Source organism: Coturnix japonica, chromosome 1, assembly GCF_001577835.2.
Source record: "Coturnix japonica isolate 7356 chromosome 1, Coturnix japonica 2.1, whole genome shotgun sequence".
Taxonomy (NCBI): Eukaryota; Metazoa; Chordata; class Aves; order Galliformes; family Phasianidae; genus Coturnix; species Coturnix japonica.
In genome coordinates this window covers 175185220-175203857 of record NC_029516.1, presented here as the reverse complement: position 1 = coordinate 175203857, position 18638 = coordinate 175185220, and the positions used below count along the sequence as shown (strand labels likewise).

General features: G+C 46.6%; 2 protein-coding genes across 6 annotated transcripts in view; both read left to right on the top strand.

Annotated features, from left to right (window-relative positions):
- Positions 1-8727, top strand: part of LOC107308627 (C2 domain containing 3 centriole elongation regulator) — a 36302-nt gene extending 27575 nt beyond the window's left edge. The window contains 8 exon segments of the mRNA XM_015852634.2: positions 249-569; positions 4747-4885; positions 5414-5478; positions 5768-5973; positions 6619-6710; positions 7112-7288; positions 8176-8327; positions 8330-8727. Coding sequence (XP_015708120.2) covers positions 249-569; positions 4747-4885; positions 5414-5478; positions 5768-5973; positions 6619-6710; positions 7112-7288; positions 8176-8327; positions 8330-8502 — 1325 coding nt within the window. The 3' untranslated portion in view covers positions 8503-8727.
- A 231-nt stretch (positions 8728-8958) lies between these two features.
- Positions 8959-18508, top strand: LOC107308631 (C2 domain-containing protein 3-like). Of its 5 annotated transcripts, XM_015852645.2 has the most exons (4): positions 8969-10585; positions 11979-12072; positions 12207-12236; positions 17766-17873. In XM_015852645.2, exons 1-3 carry the CDS (start codon positions 9678-9680, stop codon positions 12210-12212), a joined length of 1008 nt encoding a protein of 335 aa, XP_015708131.1. In that variant the 5' UTR covers positions 8969-9677; the 3' UTR covers positions 12213-12236; positions 17766-17873. The 5 variants fall into 5 exon arrangements, with proteins under 5 accessions (XP_015708127.1, XP_015708129.1, XP_015708130.1 ...); XM_015852641.2 differs by lacking the exons at positions 12207-12236; positions 17766-17873 and adding an exon at positions 15749-15961 and having other exon boundaries at positions 8959-10585; XM_015852643.2 differs by lacking the exons at positions 12207-12236; positions 17766-17873 and adding an exon at positions 15454-15961 and having other exon boundaries at positions 8960-10585.
- The last annotated feature ends 130 nt before the right edge of the window (positions 18509-18638 follow it).

Here is an 18638-nt window from a genome sequence, read left to right as displayed (position 1 = left end):
CCTGCTCTGTTCGGTTACTGAGGCTTCTATCCTCGCTGTGGTGTTAGCTCAGCCACCAGCATACAGGCAGATTTGTGGACAGGTCACTGAGTGAGTGATACCTTGGATAGAATTAACACTGAAAGTCCAAATTCAGTCTGCTGATCTGATGCGAGATCTTACAGTAATGAGCTGGACCAGCATATCCCAAGGTCATTCTAGGTTGTGTGCTGCTGTTTTTCTTTAGCTGATAGTGAATTCTTTTACAGGGGTGTACCCGTTGTTCAGATGCAACGCTGCAGACCTCACAGGGGCTGCTGTACGTGTTCACATTGCCCTTTCCTCTACTTCTTCTACCCCGACCCTCACACCTCACTGTATGATGGAGGAGCACAGCAACAGTGAAGATGAAAGCACAGAGAAAGCGCCTGACCCGAGCCAGCAGCTCTCTGAAAATCAGGATCAGAACCTGGATGTCAGAAGCTCAGAAATCACCAATGGGAAACCACAGGAAGATGACGTGGTGTTTCTGGAAAGCACCATTGCTGTCAGCATCCTTGTGGAAAGAGCGATGCATCTCAGTTTAAAAGGTAAAACCCCAATTCTTGTTTTCCTGTGTGTTTGTTTTGTTTGTTTCCCGGGGTCTGCTCATACCAGCTCCTGTGAGGAGCAATTTACAAACAGAAAAACAACATCTTTTTCTCAGACTTATTCCAACACAGCGAATGAATGCAATGGGTTTTGAACCTTGCTTGCAGTGTTGTAGCCCTGAGACCGTGGCATCACAGTGTAAGTAGAGGAGGAGCAGGAATTTCAGCTATTCATCCTTTCTCTATTAATAACAGCCTAAATGTAAATAAAGTTCGCAGTTCCAGATGACAGCTGAATTCTGAAGTTAAGCTTTATCTGAATAACATAACCCCGAGGTACTCATATCTCAAAGACTCCTTCGAATTTGCATTTTTAGCGTGTAATCAATTTGTAAAGCTGGCTTACTTGTGCTATCTGCAGGCTGCCAGGCACAGCAGTGAGGAAGGGCAGTGTAAGGGCAGAGCAGGCTGCACTCTCCAAGGCTTGACTCTCTATTTTCCACTCTGTAGAGTGGGAATTACAGTTAGGTGACTAATCCCTGTGCTGAGGGTCACCAAAGAATTGACCTTCACTCAAGTTTATTCAAAGCATATTAAGATTATCCTTCCTAGCAGGTGATGGTTGGCTCTTGATGTGCAGGAATGTGACACTGTGAGTTAGCAGTTTTTGGAGCCTTCTCGAGGTGAAGTCTGTAATGAATCTTCGCTTGTGATGAGTTGAATCTTTGAAAGCACTTCAAGTGCTCCACTCTTTGCCCCGGGCACCTTTAGTGCTGCGTGATTGATCGCTTTGTGTCTGCTCAGCACTTGGAGTGATCAGTTCTCCTTTGGGCCCTTACAAATAAAGATACTGTTACCAAATAAGAGTGTGAATGAGGGACTGACACAAGGTGAGTTCACTGGATGTGTCTGTTAAAATCACCCATTTCCTAGTCTGGGTGATGCCCCAGAAAAGAGCGCTCAGCACTTTGTGGCATGACACAACACAAACGTCAAACAGAAGCTATGATTTAAGTGCAAGTCATTCAGATACATCCTGAGCCCCCCAGGTGGGGGGTTTTTAAACCATTTATTTCTCCATCATTGGAATTCATCGTCTTTGGAAACCTGATGCAACATTATTTGCTGCTTCAAAGCTTTTGGAGAGATAAGGAGGTGTCTTGTGATGGTGTGTGCTATTGGACCATTTCCATCTTCAAACAAATAATCTTTTCTGGGTATTTTTAGAGGGAACAAACTGAGAGACAACAGGCTGAAACGGTGCCTGTGTGAAAGCTGGTTTCTAACAAGAATTTGCATTCTTTGTGATAAAAACATTCATTACTGTATTGCAGATAGAAAGGCTGAAAACATTTCCAGTCCTGACTATTCCTTGGGTTGTTTTGGCTTTTTGTTTTTTCACCTTCCAGAAAACACAAAAGAAAGAAGCATTTTAAACTTCATAATGTTAGGAAGGACCATAGTCACTTTGACTATGAAGATTGATGCTTTGGTCTGCTTTTACACACAGGAGGCCAGGAGTGTCTGGGCAGATCTTGCTTATTTCTCTGAGCTGTCCTCATGTCACCCACATCTGTGTTAGATCTGCCATCTCTGTAGTCTTGCCCAACTGAGGACAGATTTGTAGGGCACGTTTCAACTCAGATCATTGTTTATAGTAAATAAAAAAATCACTTGTTCTCAAGTAAATAATTCATTAAGGGCACAAATGGTAACTGTAAGCTACAGCAAATAATAGCAGACTTATAGAAAGGTTTGTGTTGGAAGGGACCTCGAGGATCATGAAGCTCCAACCCCACACAACAGGCAGGGCCACCAACCTCCACATTGATACCAGCCCAGGCTGCCCAGGGCCCCATCCAAGCTGGCCTTGAACACCTCCAGGGATGGATGGGGCATCCACAGCCTCTCTGGGCAGCTGTTCCAGCACCTCACCACTCTCTGTAAACAACGTCCCCCTGACATCCAACCTCAATCTGCCGTCCTTCAACTCCAAACCATTTCCCCTTGTCCTGCTGTTATCTGCCCTTTCACAGAGCTGACTCCCCTCCTGTCTGTAGGCTCCCTTCAGGTCCTGGCAGGCTGCACTGAGGTCACCCCGCAGCCTTCTCTTCTCCATGCTGAACAAGCCCAGCTCCCTCAGCCTGTCTTTGTATGGGAGGTGCTGCAGCCCTCTGAGCATCTTTGTGGCCTCCTCTGCACCCTCTCCAACAGCTCCCTGTCTTGTATTGGGTGTCCCACACCTGGATGCAGCACTGCAGATGGGGCCCCATGAGGGCAAATCAGAGAGGGACAATCCCCTCCCTGTCCCTGCTGGCCACCCCTCTGCTGATGGAGTCCAGCACACTGCTGGCTCATGGTCAGTTTTCCATCCACCAGGACCCCCAGGTCCTTCTCTGCAGGGCTCCTCTCAAGGGTTGCTCCTCCCAGTCTGTATAAATGCCTGGGATTCCTCTGGCCCAAGTGCAAAACTTTGCACTTTGCTGTGTTGAACGTCATTAAGTTCACCCAGGCCCACCTTTCTACTGAATGAGTAACCTTTGATCATATTTTGCTGGCAAATCAGACACCAAGAAGAAAGTTTTTAGTTAAGACAGATTCGTTCTCCTCAGCTTTGGTCATTCTGGTGGTCTTAGAGCTAAAACCCAAAGTCCTTAGCCACATACTGAGTCCTTAAGGCAAAGGTGAGGAATGCGTCTGTAACAACTGAGCGTGTTTGGTTGCAAAGTGTGACCTTGGTTCCGCTTGGCAACGTCCATTTCTTCTCACAGATCTTGCCAGCTGCCCCTTCACTGTGTGAACAGCTCCATTAGTAAAATGCACCTGCAGCTTTACAAGTGGTGGTGCACTGAAGCAAGTAAATCTCCCTAATGCAACCATAACTAAGAGGATCCAAGCCTGGAGGAAGGGCCACATGCAGTAGTAGGAATCCTGCCTTTCATTCTGTGCTTCCCAAGCACCTTTGCACATCATCGTCATTGTTCTTTTGTTAAGATATAATGTAATGCAGGTAATTGTATAATTTCTGCATCTTTCATAATATCCAGCTTATCTGCATCTAATCCATGATATCCAGCAGCATCTGAGGAATGTTCAGCTCCATCTCTTAATTCATCCTTGTGTTCCTGGGCTTACAAATGACCTAAGTGCAAGTATATCCATCAAATCAGACTAATTGATTAACTATCTGTATCCTCACAAGCCTTTTCCTGGCTTAAATCAGGATGCATGAAGACGACAGTGGTTATATTTCCAGCCCTGAGGTGCTCTCACACGAGGAGGCTCATGAAGGTGCATTGCAGAGTGAATGTAGGAAGCACGAAGGTCTGGGTGGTGCATGGATTAAAAGCATCATTTCCTTAAGCTGCCTCATACAACATCAGCTGTGTGTCGCCATGCTCTCTATCCCTACTCAAAGCACATTGCATGGCCATGCACTACTCCCTGCCTTCCTCATGCAGGCATGAGGAGTTGTGCAGCTGCCTGCTGGGCCAGACAGGGAGCTGATCCATCTGGAAAAAGAACACAGCACAAAGGAGAAGGCAGAGTTTTCCATGGACAAACTCTCAGATCTGGTGGGTTGAACCATGCTGGAAGTGAACTGAATTTTCAGATACACGAGTTTGGAAATCATCAGCATGTAGCTCTTCTGAATCACCACCCAAGGAAAGCCATACATCAGCATTCTGTGCACTGCTCCTCTTGTGGCAGAAATCCTTCAGTTAATTGCATTCATACTTAATTAAATGAGTGTGCTCTCAACAAGTCAACTGTAAAGTCACACTGACTTTTATAACTCAGAAGTATTTTCTGTTTGCAACTAGGATTGCCAAACTCTGTGATCCAGCCTAGAAGACAGGTGAAGGACTGGAATAGGGTCCCATGGACTTGGGTTTGATTCTGGCTTTGTCTCTGACTTTTTGGATGATCCTGGGCAAAAGGTTTCTGTGTTTCTCCCTTGGATATTCTTCATTCTGTTCTCTAAAAGGCTTGGGTGTTATTTGCCTCCACTGTGAATATGAAGTATTGTCAGCTCTGCCCGTGGAAAGGAATATTTCCTAGATGGTGGATTTCTTCATCAATTACCTGCTTTTAATTGCTGTTGTGCCTTTAAATTTAAAAACTGAATGAATAATCTCTTTAATGCCCAATTCTGTTTTAATCTGTATAATTTTAGGGAGCCCTCTGACAGAACGGGAAGTAGCAGCACCCAGTAGTTGTGTGTCATTTGCTGTTGCTGGTGCAGATGCTCCAATAACCACTCCAGTAATAGAAAACACCGAGTCACCTGTCTGGGATTTCCAGCAACAAGCAAGGTGGGTGACATGGGCTCACACAGCCACACTTGCAAAGCCTTTGGGTGTAACAACTGGGTGTGAAGTTCTGCTTGTGTTCCTGTGCTGCTATTTTCCTGCTCTGTGGTTTTAAAAGCTTAGACTCCTTTTCATTCAGCTTTTGATCCAGCAAGCTCTAAAAGGTGTTTTGTCCATCTCTGACAAGCAGCCTTGTTGAACTTCTCCCAGCTAGAAATACTTCTTTCCATGTTGTACAACTGCCACACGCTTATTTTGGGTGGGAAGTTGTTTGAGGAGGCTTCATCTTAAAGCTAACTTGAGGAAGGGCATTCGAGCTGCACTAAACCATGGCTGCACCGTGTTTCAGCTTTAGACCTTGGGTGAGTCAGTCTGTCTCTATTCAACTGCAGTTTCCCCATGTAGAGGAAGGGGATGCTAACAGCTAAAGTCTCTTGGGAAGATTTGGTAATGCTTGATCTCCAGAGACGTCTTACTGTGCCTGCTCTTCTTTCTGCAGCACGTAATAAATTATGATTTTATTTTTCACAGATTACCCAAAGAACTTCTGCTGGATCCGCAGCAAACCTTGGTCTTCAAAGTGTGGCATAAAGCAGGTAAAGTTTGCAGGGCAGTGTTGAGAAAAGTGGTTTTCTGCATCCCTTTCCTTGGGTGACTTCAAGTAACTGAGAGTGGAATTGTAAAGATCCTGTTGGACTTGGGCTGTAAGAATGCAATAGATGACCCAGTGATTTCCTGTTCCTTTTTTATTTCAATGAGAAGTCTTTCCTTGTCAATCCTCAATGCGTTTCAAGGGCTGTATAACTGACTGCCTTTTGGCATTCCTCAAATGTTGCCATCTCGAGCAGCTTAAGTTAATATGTGCTCTATATTCTTCTTCCTCAGAATCAGAACGGGTGATAGGATTTGCATCAGTGGACCTTTCTCCTCTTCTCTCTGGCTTCCAGCTGGTGTGCGGGTGGTACAACATCACCGACTTCAGTGGGCAGTGCCGAGGTCAGATCAAAGTAGCAGTCTCTCCCCTTCAGAGTATAAATAATCTCAAAGAAGAAAGGCAGGCGAGGATCCGCACCCAGACTCCAAGCTCTGCAGTACGTTCTTTGCTTTCTTATCCTGTGCACTGTCTGATTAGATCAGCACTGACTCTATGGGATTTTGAAGTAGTGAGCAAACAAAGCAAGCTTGCCTTACTACAGTGCATCAGTATTGGGTTAGGATATATATGTGTAGTGGGGTCACTTTACCCTGCTTTCCACCAGTTCACTCTTCAGTGGGATGAGGAGGGATCCAGCAATCCTCTTGTTACACATAATATGTGCTGTTGCTGAAAGGAAAAAGGCAGAATTTTACTCTCTTGTCTTTTCAACACGATGTTTTTTTATTATTATTTTATCTGATACTGCTTCGGGTGTGATTTTTTTCTTGTTATTTGCCTGCTTTCCCTTGTTTGGGTGACTGTTCTATACAACAAAGCTGGAACTGGAAAATGTAAATCCGAAACTGTGGCTACAAAACAGGGTAGACTGGCAATCAGGCTTCTTCCGTACTAATAGCTGAATCTGCCTTTTAACAGATGTCTCTGAAATAAGCATGGTTGAACAGCACTTCGGCTCAGCACTGGAAAATCCTTTGAAAGTTAAATATAAACAGCAAATGTCTGTTTGCTCAGCAAGATACTACTGCAATTTCTGTTTTCTCACTGAGGAAGACTCATGTGAGATGTTTCTTTCTTCTAGGTGAAGGCCATCTTTCCAGCACTTCCCAGTAATGTTCCAAGCTTTTCCAAGCCTGTGTTGCCAAAGGAAATTGGAAGTTCTTCTCAAGAACTGTAAGTCAGCTGGCTGTGAGTCATTCTAATCACTTCCAGGATGCAGAACTATGCATATCTGATAACAAAAAGCCCTGTCAAAGGTCTTTCCCTGTGTTGGAAAGATTATACTGATTTCCCTTTACCAGTGAGAGGGCAGCCCAGGAGATGGCAACCCGAGGCCAGGTACCTTTATACAAAACCCAGGTTTTCTTCTCACTGATGTTTCATTTGCAAGCTGCTGCTTTAGAATTTAGATTAGATTGTTACTAAAACTGGCAGTTGTTTCTGCCAGGTCTTTATAAGTACAAGAGTTCTTTACAATACTAAGTTAGAATTGAGAGTTACTTGCATATCCCCTTCATTTAACACATCTCTTGTCCAAGCAGAGACTTCAGAGCACTTTCTGTGTTTAAATGTAGGCCTGTTCGCAGCAGAACTAGTCCGTGTAAGGCTCACACACCTCGTCATGAGGAGCACATGCAGAACGTGCGCAGGTTCCATGAATCCTTGCAGCAAGCAGAAGGAAATGCACAACGGGCAGCCAGGATGGATTCGCTGTCCCTGTCATCACGTGCTTCTCTTCTGACTGCTCTCAGGTAAGGCAAAGCCATAGATTTACAAAGCACAGCTTGAAACTTCAGAATTCCTGCACTGAATCTTAAAGAAAACGAAAAAATACAGTGACTGGTAAAAAGGTATCAGGGTAATGTACAGAAGGATGTCCTTTCACAGCGGGGTGCCTCGCTCCTTATTGGAAGCACTCATTTTTCTGCTGTCTGGATTGTAGACTTAAGGATCAGGTCTAAATTTTGGGAGAAGAATGTTTATTGTCTGCAGGAATGTAGGACTGAAAGAAACTTTCTCAGTTGTTCCATCACTTTTCCTGCTACTACAATCTATACATCTTAAAATACTCAGATCTTTATCAAGCTCAGTCTTCAAGTCAAGTAATACCCTTTCCTTTAAGACCTTTGCTGGAAGGTCATTGCAAATTCAACTTTGAATGAGTATGTTTAGGTTAGAGATTAGGAGGAAGTTTTTCACCCAGAGGGTGGTGACGCACTGGAACAGGTTGCCCAAGGAGGCTGTGGATGCCCCATCCCTGCAGGCATTCAAGGCCAGGCTGGATGTGGCTCTGGGCAGCCTGGGCTGGTGGTTGGCAGCCCTACATATGGTGATGGGGTTGGAAATGGATGATCATTATCATCCTTTTCAACCCAGGCCATTCTGTGATTCTATGTTTAAAACTTGCTGCTTCTTATTTTTTCTTATAGTTCCCAGTCTAAATTTGTCTTGAGTAAACATCGTCCTTTCCCATAGGTAGCACAGCCTCAATGCTTACATATTTGATCTGTTTTTACAGCCACAAACCCTTAATATTCTATTGTTTTCACCCTGTTGTCTAGAAGGATGTGGATAGAATCATTCTGCCATCGTTTCTTGTTCTTTTTGTTCCTTACCTTTTTCTCACAACTGCTTACAGAAAAAACTTGAGTGAGCTGGATGAGGTTCAAAGATACTTCAGCCAGAAGCTGACCAGGTCTCTTCCTGACTTCAGTGATGGTAACAGATCCCAGCCAAGTCACGGAGAGCAGGAGAGTGATCATCAAGGCTTAGGAGCAGAGAAGTGGACTCCCACCGATGCCATCTTTTGAGAAAATCGAGTCAGCTGGTGTCCCAGGTCAGCAGCCTCATCAGTGGTAAGTTGTGGCTTGGTCTGGGGCTTTTGGTCAGGAGCTGCCTTGAAGCATCTTCAGATTCCTCAAGTAGTGGAGACCAATTGCTGGTGTTGGTGGTCAGCATGTGTTGATCCACTGGGAGAAAGCTGCAGAGAGATTTTCAAACTTCTGCCAATAATTATAGCATTGAGTTGCAGTATTCAGATGAGATGGGAGTTAAGGCCTAACTTCCACTTAAATTTCAGTGTCCAATAGAAAAAGGGCTTAATTTTGTTTTAGCTTATCTTTTCAAACCACTGTGATTTTCTCACAGCACTTGGAATAGCAAAATGACTAGGAATTGAAATGCTGTGCAGAGGAGGAACTGTGGCCAGGAGTACTGCCAGCTGGGCGGTTAATTCTGGGCTGCTCCTGCCTGCAGGGAAACAAACACTTCCCAAGAGATGGAGCTGAGTTTGGTACGCACTGAACAGGTGTTACCCCATAGGAGGCTGTGGAATGCCCATCCCTGCAGGCATTCAAGCCAGCCTGAATGTGGTCTCGGGCAGGCCTGGCGCTGTCTGGTTGGTGACCCTGCACACAGGGGGTTGGAACTACATGATCACTGTGATCCTTTGCAACCCAGGCCATTCTGTGATTCTGTTATTTGATAAGTGTTGATAAGCTGAACCGAAAGCCAGAGAATAGCAGTGGAATATCAGTACAACTGTGTCTTCTGAGCCGCTAAACAAAGCTAGGGAAGCTAGAAGAAAAGCTGGTAGGATTATTACATTTCCCATCAGTGTTATTCCTCTCTCCTTCCCCTGCAATCCTGAAGCAGCAACAAACTGCTTTAGTTGTTCCAAGCAATAGATATCTTTTCCATTTGCTGTAGGTGACATTCCATGAACTATTCTTTATATCAGAGTATCTATCTGCCAGTTTTTTCTTTATATATATAAATTTCAGGAGGTGTTTCTAGCACTGTCCTCCTGATGATTTCCTTTCTACTCAGCAATTTCTGTCCTTCTGCCCTTGTAAGTGGCAGAACGTGGTCACATCAGCAGCTTTTGACAAAATTGCTGTGTGTTTGACTCCTAGCCATTATTGCACATGTGATTTTCTGCTAGAAGCCCAGGTAAAAGATGAATCATTTCTCTCTGCATTTTCTGATGGCGTTTTCTATTAACCAGACTGCAGACTATCACAAACAATACTAAAGACTCTTTTAACGTGGGATCAAGACAGCAGCAGAAAGCTGGGTGCCTCTCATGTACCCAACCCAGAAGCAGACAGAGATGACAGTAGCCATGTGTATCAAGGCCAGATGGGCTTGGACTCACGTGATGTTGGCAGTGATACCCAGCAGCCGTGCTCCTTTGACAGATCTGTGCTTGGCAGACATGTGCTGCAGGAACTGCTCGACCAAGCTGTCCCTGAAGGAGAGCATCCAGCTGACAGCATCCAGGGAGATGGAGGTGTTTTTGCCCATCAGCCACACAGTGAAGAAGAGTACGAGGAAGACATTATAGAACCACGAACTCTTAATGAAATAACGACGCTGACTGACAGAACCAGCCCCTGGTCCAGTGTGCTCTCAGTAGAGCTGGGAGCTGACCAGCAGCCTACAGATATGGAGCCTGAAGGCCAACACTTGGTGGACATAGACTGTTTGAGGAAAGGGAGCAGCCGACGGAGCAGCACATTGTCCAGCACACCACAAGGTGACAACAGAAGCTTGCTCACCTCTCTTAGCTCATGCATTAGCCCTCACATGTTGCAGAGCAGTCCTTGGACAGGGGCTGAAGGCTTTAAGAGCTTGAGTAATGGCACAGAAACAGCTGACAGGGAGCCAGTTCAGCCTGCTTGTTTGTCAGAATTGCATCAGACAGTCAGCAGCCTGGTAGAAAATGGAAATTACGTCTGGGACAGAACACTTAACACTAAGCAAGTAGAGCAGCAGCACACAGAGTTTCACGCGGCCTCCAAGGAGCTACTGGAATTTCCAGAAGACATTAGTCTGACTGCTCCAAAAGCCACAGCCAGAGAGGAAGAAAGCTGTGAAGTTTTAAATGAAGATCATCAAGTTGAGGAAAAAAGTGATTCTGATGAGGTCTGTGCCAACAGTGTATCTGCCCAAGCAGGCTTGGAAAGGCACAGTGGCAGCTTGTCTGATGGCAGCCACAAAGACCCACTGGAAGAGTCAGGAAAGTCTGAGAAACCAAAAATGGTTTTGTATCCTTCTCTTTCCTTAAGCACACATTGTGTTCAAGGAGGTTCTTATCTTTTGGTTTGAGTTCAACAAAATATTGTATGAGAATGAAGCTGTATAATGACAAATTATATTTTTGGAGCTCTTAGAGGGGGTCCAGAGGAGGCCACAAAGATGCTCAGAGGGCTGCAGCACCTCCCCTATAAAGACAGGCTGAGGGAGCTGGGCTTGTTTAGCTTGGAAAAGAGAAGGTTGCAGGATGACCTCATTGTGGCCTTCCAATACTTGAAGTGAGTGTATAAACAGGAGGGGGAACAGCTGTTTGTGAGGGTGGGCAGTGATAGGACAAGGGGGAATGGTTTGAAAGCGAGACAGGGGTGGTTTAGGTTGGATCTTAGGAGGAAGTTTTACACCCAGAGGGTGGTGACGCACTGGAACAGGTTGCCCAAGGAGGCTGTGGATGCCCCATCCCTGCAGGCATTCAAGGCCAGGCTGGATGTGGCTCTGGGCAGCCTGGGCTGCTGGTTGGTGACCCTGCACACAGCAGGGGGTTGGAGCTGGATGAGCACTGTGGGCCTTTGCAACCCAGGCTGTTCTTTGATTCTATGAATCATTCAGGCTTCAGAAATGAGAAGCTCACTGTGTGGAGCTCTTCGCAGTAAGCCTATAGTCCTTGTTATGATGTGTTTCATGTAGTGCAGCGCTGTCTTCCTTTCAATTTGCAACCAGTATTTGCAGTGATGCGTGATAATTACTTCATTTTCATAGAAGCATAACTCAGGTTGAAAAAGACCTTCAAGATCATCGAGTCCAACCACAACCCAACCATCCTGCCCTAACTAACAGCCCACCGCTAAATCACATCCCTGAGCACCACATACAAATGGTTTTTAAACACATAAGGGATGGTGACTCAACCACCTCCCTGGGCAGCCCATTCCAGTGCTTAACGGCCCTTTCTGTAGAGAAGTTTGTCCTGATATCCAACCTAAACTTACCCCATCACAAGTTGAATTTTGGGTATTTTCAACCTGTCTCCCTGTATTTTTTAATCCGTGTTGGCACTATGTATCTTTTGTATGAGAAGAAACGTGGTATATTTTGCATTTAAAACATTCTCCCCCGTTTCTTGCACAGATTCCAAATCTCACATCCAGTGTCACTAAGTTGTGCTGGAATCTTTGCAGGAGGAAGTTCTCTACAAATACTGTAAAGCAAGTTTGTGACCTGTGTTTTGTGAGTCCAGGTGAGAGACCCAAGCATTTATAGTGATACTGTGTTGGTTAAAATGGTTGAGTTTCATGACCTGGAATCAATTATCCCCTGTTACAAGAGGCTCATTCCAAGTCCTCAGCTCCTGCGAAGATTTGTGCCATTGCACACCACTAAAGGTTGTTTCTTAACAGCCCTGCTCAGATCTGATCCTGTTGTCGTTCCCAACTTCTTCCTCCCACCCCAGCAGATGGAAGCTTCCATGAGAATGCTCAGCAGTTCTTCGCACCCTCCCACAGTAAGTATAGGACATCCTTTCCTTTATTGTTCTGCTTGATGTACTGCAGTTGTTAAATCATTGAGTAATGGTTTGGGTTGGAAGGAGCCTTAAAAATCATCTAGCACTTCTCCCTTTCCTTCTTTGCCTGGCAGTGCTGAGGTTGTGACAGTTTCTACACCATGGTAAGTCTTTCTGACACCTCTTCTCTCAGAGAGGATAGGTGTCAGCATTGTGGCTGTGTTGTTAGTGACCCTTCTGCCTCTATGTTGCAAGGGGTTACTTGGTTTTTTGAGGTCTAAGTGTGATTATTTTGCCACCACAGCAGGGCTGTTGATGTGGATCTTGCACCAGCTGGGCTATATATTTACCTCCTGCATAAAAGATAAAGTATTTATTTCTCTCACTGTGACCTGCAGAACAAATGCTGCGAGGAACGTTTGTATAATCACAAACAGCTTGTTTGATTAAACAGAATAAAATTAGGTGGGATCTAATAGCTCTGAAGGCATGGAAGCTGCTTGCAGTTAATAAATATCTTTGCAGCCCTGCTAAAATGCATGAATTTTTGCTGTTTTGCATTGTTAAGTCTTATGTAAAACAGATTAATGTTTTTAATATCTTTTTCTAAAGCCCTTGACTCTCGTTCCTGATGGAAATACAGAGCTCTATCAAATCTGTCATGGTCAGATCTAGCATCCCTAGATTTGATCTGACTGATACCCAGCCTGCTGTGTCTCAGTGCTCATTGAGCACTACATCCAGATATCTCAGATTAAATCCAAAGCAGAATCCCAGTATGTTTCTCCTTTGGAGTTCACTATGTTCCCTTCTGTCCATACCCACTTGTGCTGTATCTCACTGCCATGCCCGCCTTCCAAGTTCTGCTTTCTCTGAAGACTTTCTGCTTCTTCCTGGGGGCACTTTATCCTTCAGTGCGCTTCCAAATCATCCCTCAGGCCCATGGTTCAGTGCTGATTCTAATTTTACTTGAATTCCTCTGTGCAGTGCTAAGCTGAGTGGCTAGAAACAGCACACCCCTTAAAGAGATTAATAACTGGGGAGTGTGTTATCAAAACCCTGTTTGGATATAGATGACGTTGAACCTGTTGAGTTGTGTGGTCAGCAACAGCCCATTCTTTGCAGTAGCACTTGCTGGGGGAGGACCCAGAATGGTGTTGTGCAGCCACCACGAGAACAGGATGTTTTCTGCTCATGTCAGTGGGACACTGCAGTGCAGGAAAACTGCTCTCTCATATTTATGTTCAGAGCATAAAGAACATCACTTTCTAAATCGGGGTTCATTTGGTTTCCACACAGCTCAGCAAACACCGCGCATGGCGGTGGGGCTGAAATGTGAGCTGCTCCCATCTGCAGGTCAGCAATGGCCTGCCCCGCTCACATGGCAGTTGGCAAAGCTCCCTACTGGCCTCAGTGTGATCCTGACACCTCCTGCTGCCTGGCTCCCTGCTTTCCCTCTTTTACACAACATGACGAAGTAGTGCTGAGGACACAAAGCAGGACGATGTGCCAAAAGAGAAGGCAGTGTTTTGAGACAGAAAAGGGTTTTCTTGTGGATCTGCAGCAGTCCATGGACCACAGTTCTGCAGAGCCTCACAAATGTGAACGCTTCTAGACCATTTTTTGTCCGCATCTCAACCCCTGATTCCTGAGGTCTTTGCTCACTGTGATCTACCAGTACTTGAAGGGAGCGTATAAACAGGAGGGGGAACGGCTGTTTGTGAGGGTGGGCAGTGATAGGACAAGGGGGAATGGTTTGAAAGTGAGACAGGGGAGGTTTAGGTTGGATCTTAGGAGGAAGTTTTTCCCCCAGAGGGTGGTGACACACTGGAACATGTTGCCCAAGGAGGCTGTGGATGCCCCATCCCTGCAGGCATTCAAGGCCAGGCTGGATGTGGCTCTGGGCAGCCTGGGCTGCTGGTTGGTGACCCTGCACACAGCAGGGGGTTGGAACTGGATGAGCACTGTGGGCCTTTGCAACCCAAGCCATTCTATCATTCTATGATTCCCAGTTTTCCTGCCCCACACTTGTCACTGCTGTCTGCCTACTCCAGCATCCAGGGCTCCCCTTCTGCCCCTTCTCAAGTTCAGCAGCCCTGCACTTGTCCTTTCAGCCCTGCTCCTGATATAACATGGGGAGAATTACCTATGGCTCTGGTTAAATTTAACAGCATCCCACACTGTATCACAGCTACCATAAAGCTACAGCTCTTTTATTGTAGCCATGGTGTAGGTGGACCACATTTCTGACCTCACTTCTCCTCCCTCTTTGCCTTTACTGCATTCATGTATTCTATTTTATTTACCACTGCTGAGAATCCAAGGCAAAAGTTTAGTCCCTCTGGACATTGTCATTCTCAGAGTGCCCCAGTCTGCTTGTGGGAAGTTGTTTGGGGAGAAAAAGGGGGTATTTGGAAATCTGAAGAGTGTTATATCATCATATATACATATATGTATTTTTTATCTTTTCTAAGAATATTCCAAAGGGATCAGAAACGTGCATTGAAAGCAACAGTATTCAGCATCAGTAATATTTTAGTGTTACTTAACATCGTGGATGTGTTTTCAGTTGTAGTTAGAGAAAATACGTTTATGACATTAACTTAAGGCACCTTCTCAATAAGAGCTTTTAGCTGTTCTAAATGTAGACAGAAAAAGTGCTTGGTTGTCATGTTGCTTCTTTGTTCACAACACCCTCACTTGTGATGTTGGATTGTGCTCTATTCCCAAAACCTTTCCTCGGTTGTGATGTTGGTTCTTTGTTCCCAACAACCTTCCTTAGTTGTTAGGTTGGTTCTCACTCTGTTCCCAACACCCTCAAGGGCTGTGATGTTGGTTTATAATTTTCCCAACACCCTTCCTCGGTTGTTAGGTTGGTTCTTCATTCCCAACACCCTCCTTTGGTTGTTAGGTTGGTTCTTCATTCCCAACACCCTCCCTTGGTTGTGATGCTGGTTCTTTGCTCCCAACACCCTCCTATAGTTGTTAGGTTGGTTCTCACTCTGTTCCCAACACCCTTCCTTGGTTGTTAGGTTGCTTCTTACTCTGTTCCCTACACCCTTCCTTGGTTGTAATGTTGGTTCTTTGTTCCCAACACCCTCAGCTGTGATGTTGGTTTGTGCTCTGTTCCCAAAACCTTTCCTCGGTTGTTAGGTTGGTTCTTTGTTCCCAACACCCTCCCTTGGTTGTGATGCTGGTTCTTTGTTCCCAACACCCTTCCTTGGTTGTTAGGTTGGTTCTCACTCTGTTCCCAACACCCTTCCTTGGTTGTTAGGTTGGTTCTCACTCTGTTCCCAACACCCTGCCTTGGTTGTGATGTTGGTTTATAATCTCTTCCTAATACCCTTCCTTGGTTGTAACATTGCTCTGTTCCCTTTCCAGGCACATCCATTAAAGCTCTTCTTTTTACATACTCCGGTTACTCAGAGGACAGAGCTGAGGCTTTATCCAGTATATACATCCTCTTAGCCCGCTGAGCAGAAGTACCAATGTTTTCTATCATTTTCTTGATCAGAAAAAGCAGAGCAGGTGGCCGTGTTGCTGCACCCGCTTGGGGCCAGGCGCGCTGCCCGCTGTTTGACGCAAACATTTTGCTGCCCAGAAACAGAAGCAGGTGTGAGGTCACCCCGTGGGAAGTTTGTAGCCTGTTAACACAGATCTGTTTGCTCTTTGTTAGCTCACAACCAGATCTGCTGCACCACGGAACTGCAGTGCAGTTTGCTCCCAGGTTACCAAAACTCCCTACAAAATGCTCAGAAATCCATTTGCTTCACCCAAATCCCTGTCATGCAGCAACCAGAGAACTCTGGGCTGGTTTAAGTATCGTGCTGTGCCGCAGCCATCTCTATAAAAAGAAAGGTAAAGGTTGATCTGGACCTAACTCCTCTTCCTCTAGGTTTTCTGACCTCAGTGTGTTCTCTGTGGCTGAGCATGAGATACTTGGCGCCAGTGACAGCATTGGCGTGGGGACAGAGAGAGAAGAGAGCCAGGAGCACTGCCTGGGCTTGGGCATAGCAAGGAATGGTGTAAACACGCCGCAGACTCCGTGCTCTGGAAACTATGCAGAAGGTTAAAGTTGAGCCTGCATGGAGCCACCAACTCGGTGCAAAAAGGAGCAGCTCTGAAACGTGGTAGGAATGGCTCAATGTGTGCTGCACCTGGAAGGAATCGGTGTGTTTCCAGGAAAACAGCCTTGTGCAGAGGGAGGTGAAGAAGTGCTGGTCTTTCTTTATCCATTTCCCAAAGATGCTGGTGAAGCTGCAGCTGTGAATGTGATTTCCCAGGGTTTGAGGCTCCTCTCTGCAAGCTGGGAATGCTCTCTGGCCACGTCAGTTCACAGCTGTGCAATAGGAAGAGTGGAGTAGAAAGAAGAGCTGCTGAGCCTCTGTTAAGGCTGGAAATCCCTTCTTGGAAAGGTTCTGAAGGACACACACTGCTGCAAACAGACACGGTGTGAAAAGGCAGGAGGATTTTACTTGCTTCTATCAGAATGAGCACAGTCTGTTTGGCAAACACACCTTCTGTGTGGTAACTGGGAGCATACAGACCACCATCCACCATCAGGGATGTCGTAACACAGAAGGGGGATGCTCTGCTGCCCTATTTGCAGTGTAAGGGCACAGTGCTGTTTTGGGGTATGCTATTGCATCAGTGCCACATGCAAAACATGGGTGAGGGACAGCAAGTTGTGTAGCAGCCTCTGGCTGAGCAGGAGAGCCACAACCTGAGTAGTGCCACCCCTACCAACATTTCTTGAGTTGTTTAGGATCCACCGTCATGCATCTTTCATATCCAGACACTCATTCTCACCAAAAAGGATGAGTAAAAAAGAGTATTTAGACAAGAAATCAACACTTGAATAACAAAGCAGCCCTGAGGAGAGGGATTTGGGGCTGTCGCTGGATGGAAGACTCGCTGTGAGCCAGCTGTGTGCGCTGGTAGCCCAGAAGGCCAATGGTGCCCTGGGGTGCATCAAGAGAAGGGTGAGCAGCAGGGACAGGGAGGGGATTCTGCCCTCTGCTCTGCTCTTGTGAGAGCCCACCTGGAGCACTGCATCCAGATCTGGGACCCCCAACACGAGAAGGACATGGAGCTGTTGGAGAGGGTCCAGAGGAGGGCCCTGAAATGATCAGAGGGCTGCAGCAACTCCACTATGGGGACAGGCTGAGAGAGCCGGGGCTGTGCAGGCTGGAGAAGAGAAGGCTCCAAGGAGATGTTATAGTGACCTACCAGGACCTGGAGGGTCCTACAGGAAATCTGCTCCTGAACAAGAGCTCATTCAGGTTTGAGAGGGTTTGTGAGAACCTTCCCCCATCACATCCCCAGTGCCCCATCTCCACACATCTCATAATAGACAGTTCTGCAGCATTACATTCCCCACAGCCTGTTTTCCTGGGCAGTCTGGATCCTTTCATCCCGTTATTCACACAACCAGATGAATTCAGCCGTGAGATCCAGGCTTCTCTCTGTCCTCATTTATCTCATCAGGAGCAGCAGGGCTGCCCATAGGTAAAGGCTGCGGGTTATCAGCACACTGCTCTGTGCAGAATGTCCTCAGGTTCTTTGCTGAGCACAGCCGTCCGTAGGGCGCTGCTGGGTGATACATGCAGGTTTGGAGCTGTGCCTGGCGCCGGGCTCAGCTTTGGCTGCAGCAGCACTGCAGGACATTTAGGTTTTGTTCCCTCTCTCTGCAGAGCAGCCACAGGGCTGCGTTGGGGTCCATCCCGTACCGAAGGCTGCCGCAAAGACCGGCCCTGGACCCGGCTGAGCTCTCCAAGGAGGAAACCAGGAGGATCGCCAGGATCTTCTCTGCTCGGCTCTGCGGGAAGGAATAGTGTGGATGGGGGTGTGGGTGAGCAGCCCATTCATGCACAGTAACTGCTTGGGGAGAGCAGGTGGGAGCAGCAGGGCTCGGCCTGTGGCCCTTAATTGGTGTAATTGGGGCTTACTTAGAGGGAGCGGAATTGTGGTGGCCCTCCAAGGGAAGATCCCAGGTGAGGTTCAGCCCCCTGCTGGCCAACCCATTGGCTGCCTTGTTCAGTTCCCCAATGGCCGCAATGCGTTTCTATGCACTTTTATACAACAATGTGGGTAAAACACCCCATTTTGAGGCACATCCTTGGCCTGAAGGATGGCAAATGTGAACAAATAGCCATCATAGAGGAGAGCAGGGAGCTGCTGCATCACTGCCCACACGTGGGGCTGGGACAGGAGCTCCCTTCCCTCCTCATGGCCATTAATCCAGCCCGAGGATGCCGTAAAATGATTTGTACGAAAGGGTTTGCACTGAGATACTGAATGTTTATGTTATAAATTATATTGTAAATTATCTTTGTACATTCCTATGCCGTATCCTCGTGCTTCAAACTGTGCTGTTACGTCCGCGCCTTTGCTGGAGAGCTGGTTGTGTTTCAATAAAGTGATGCCCATTTCTGGCTGGCTGCGTCCCAATGGGACTGAACACCTCCAGACAGAGCAGGTGGAGCAGAGTGGGACAAGGGGGGTCCTGGTGGTGACCCCAAAGGTGGGGATGGGGCCACCCTGGCAGCATCGTAACCATGTGGATG

Coding starts and splice junctions, on each gene's coding strand:
- LOC107308631 (XM_015852641.2), top strand. CDS start 9,678: ATGGGCTTGGACTCACGTGATGTTGGCAGTGATACCCAGCAGCCGTGC. Junction 10,586..11,978: donor GAGAAACCAAAAATGGTTTT/GTATCCTTCTCT, acceptor AGCCCTGCTCAG/ATCTGATCCTGTTGTCGTTC. Junction 12,073..15,748: donor GTTCTTCGCACCCTCCCACA/GTAAGTATAGGA, acceptor GCTCTTTGTTAG/CTCACAACCAGATCTGCTGC.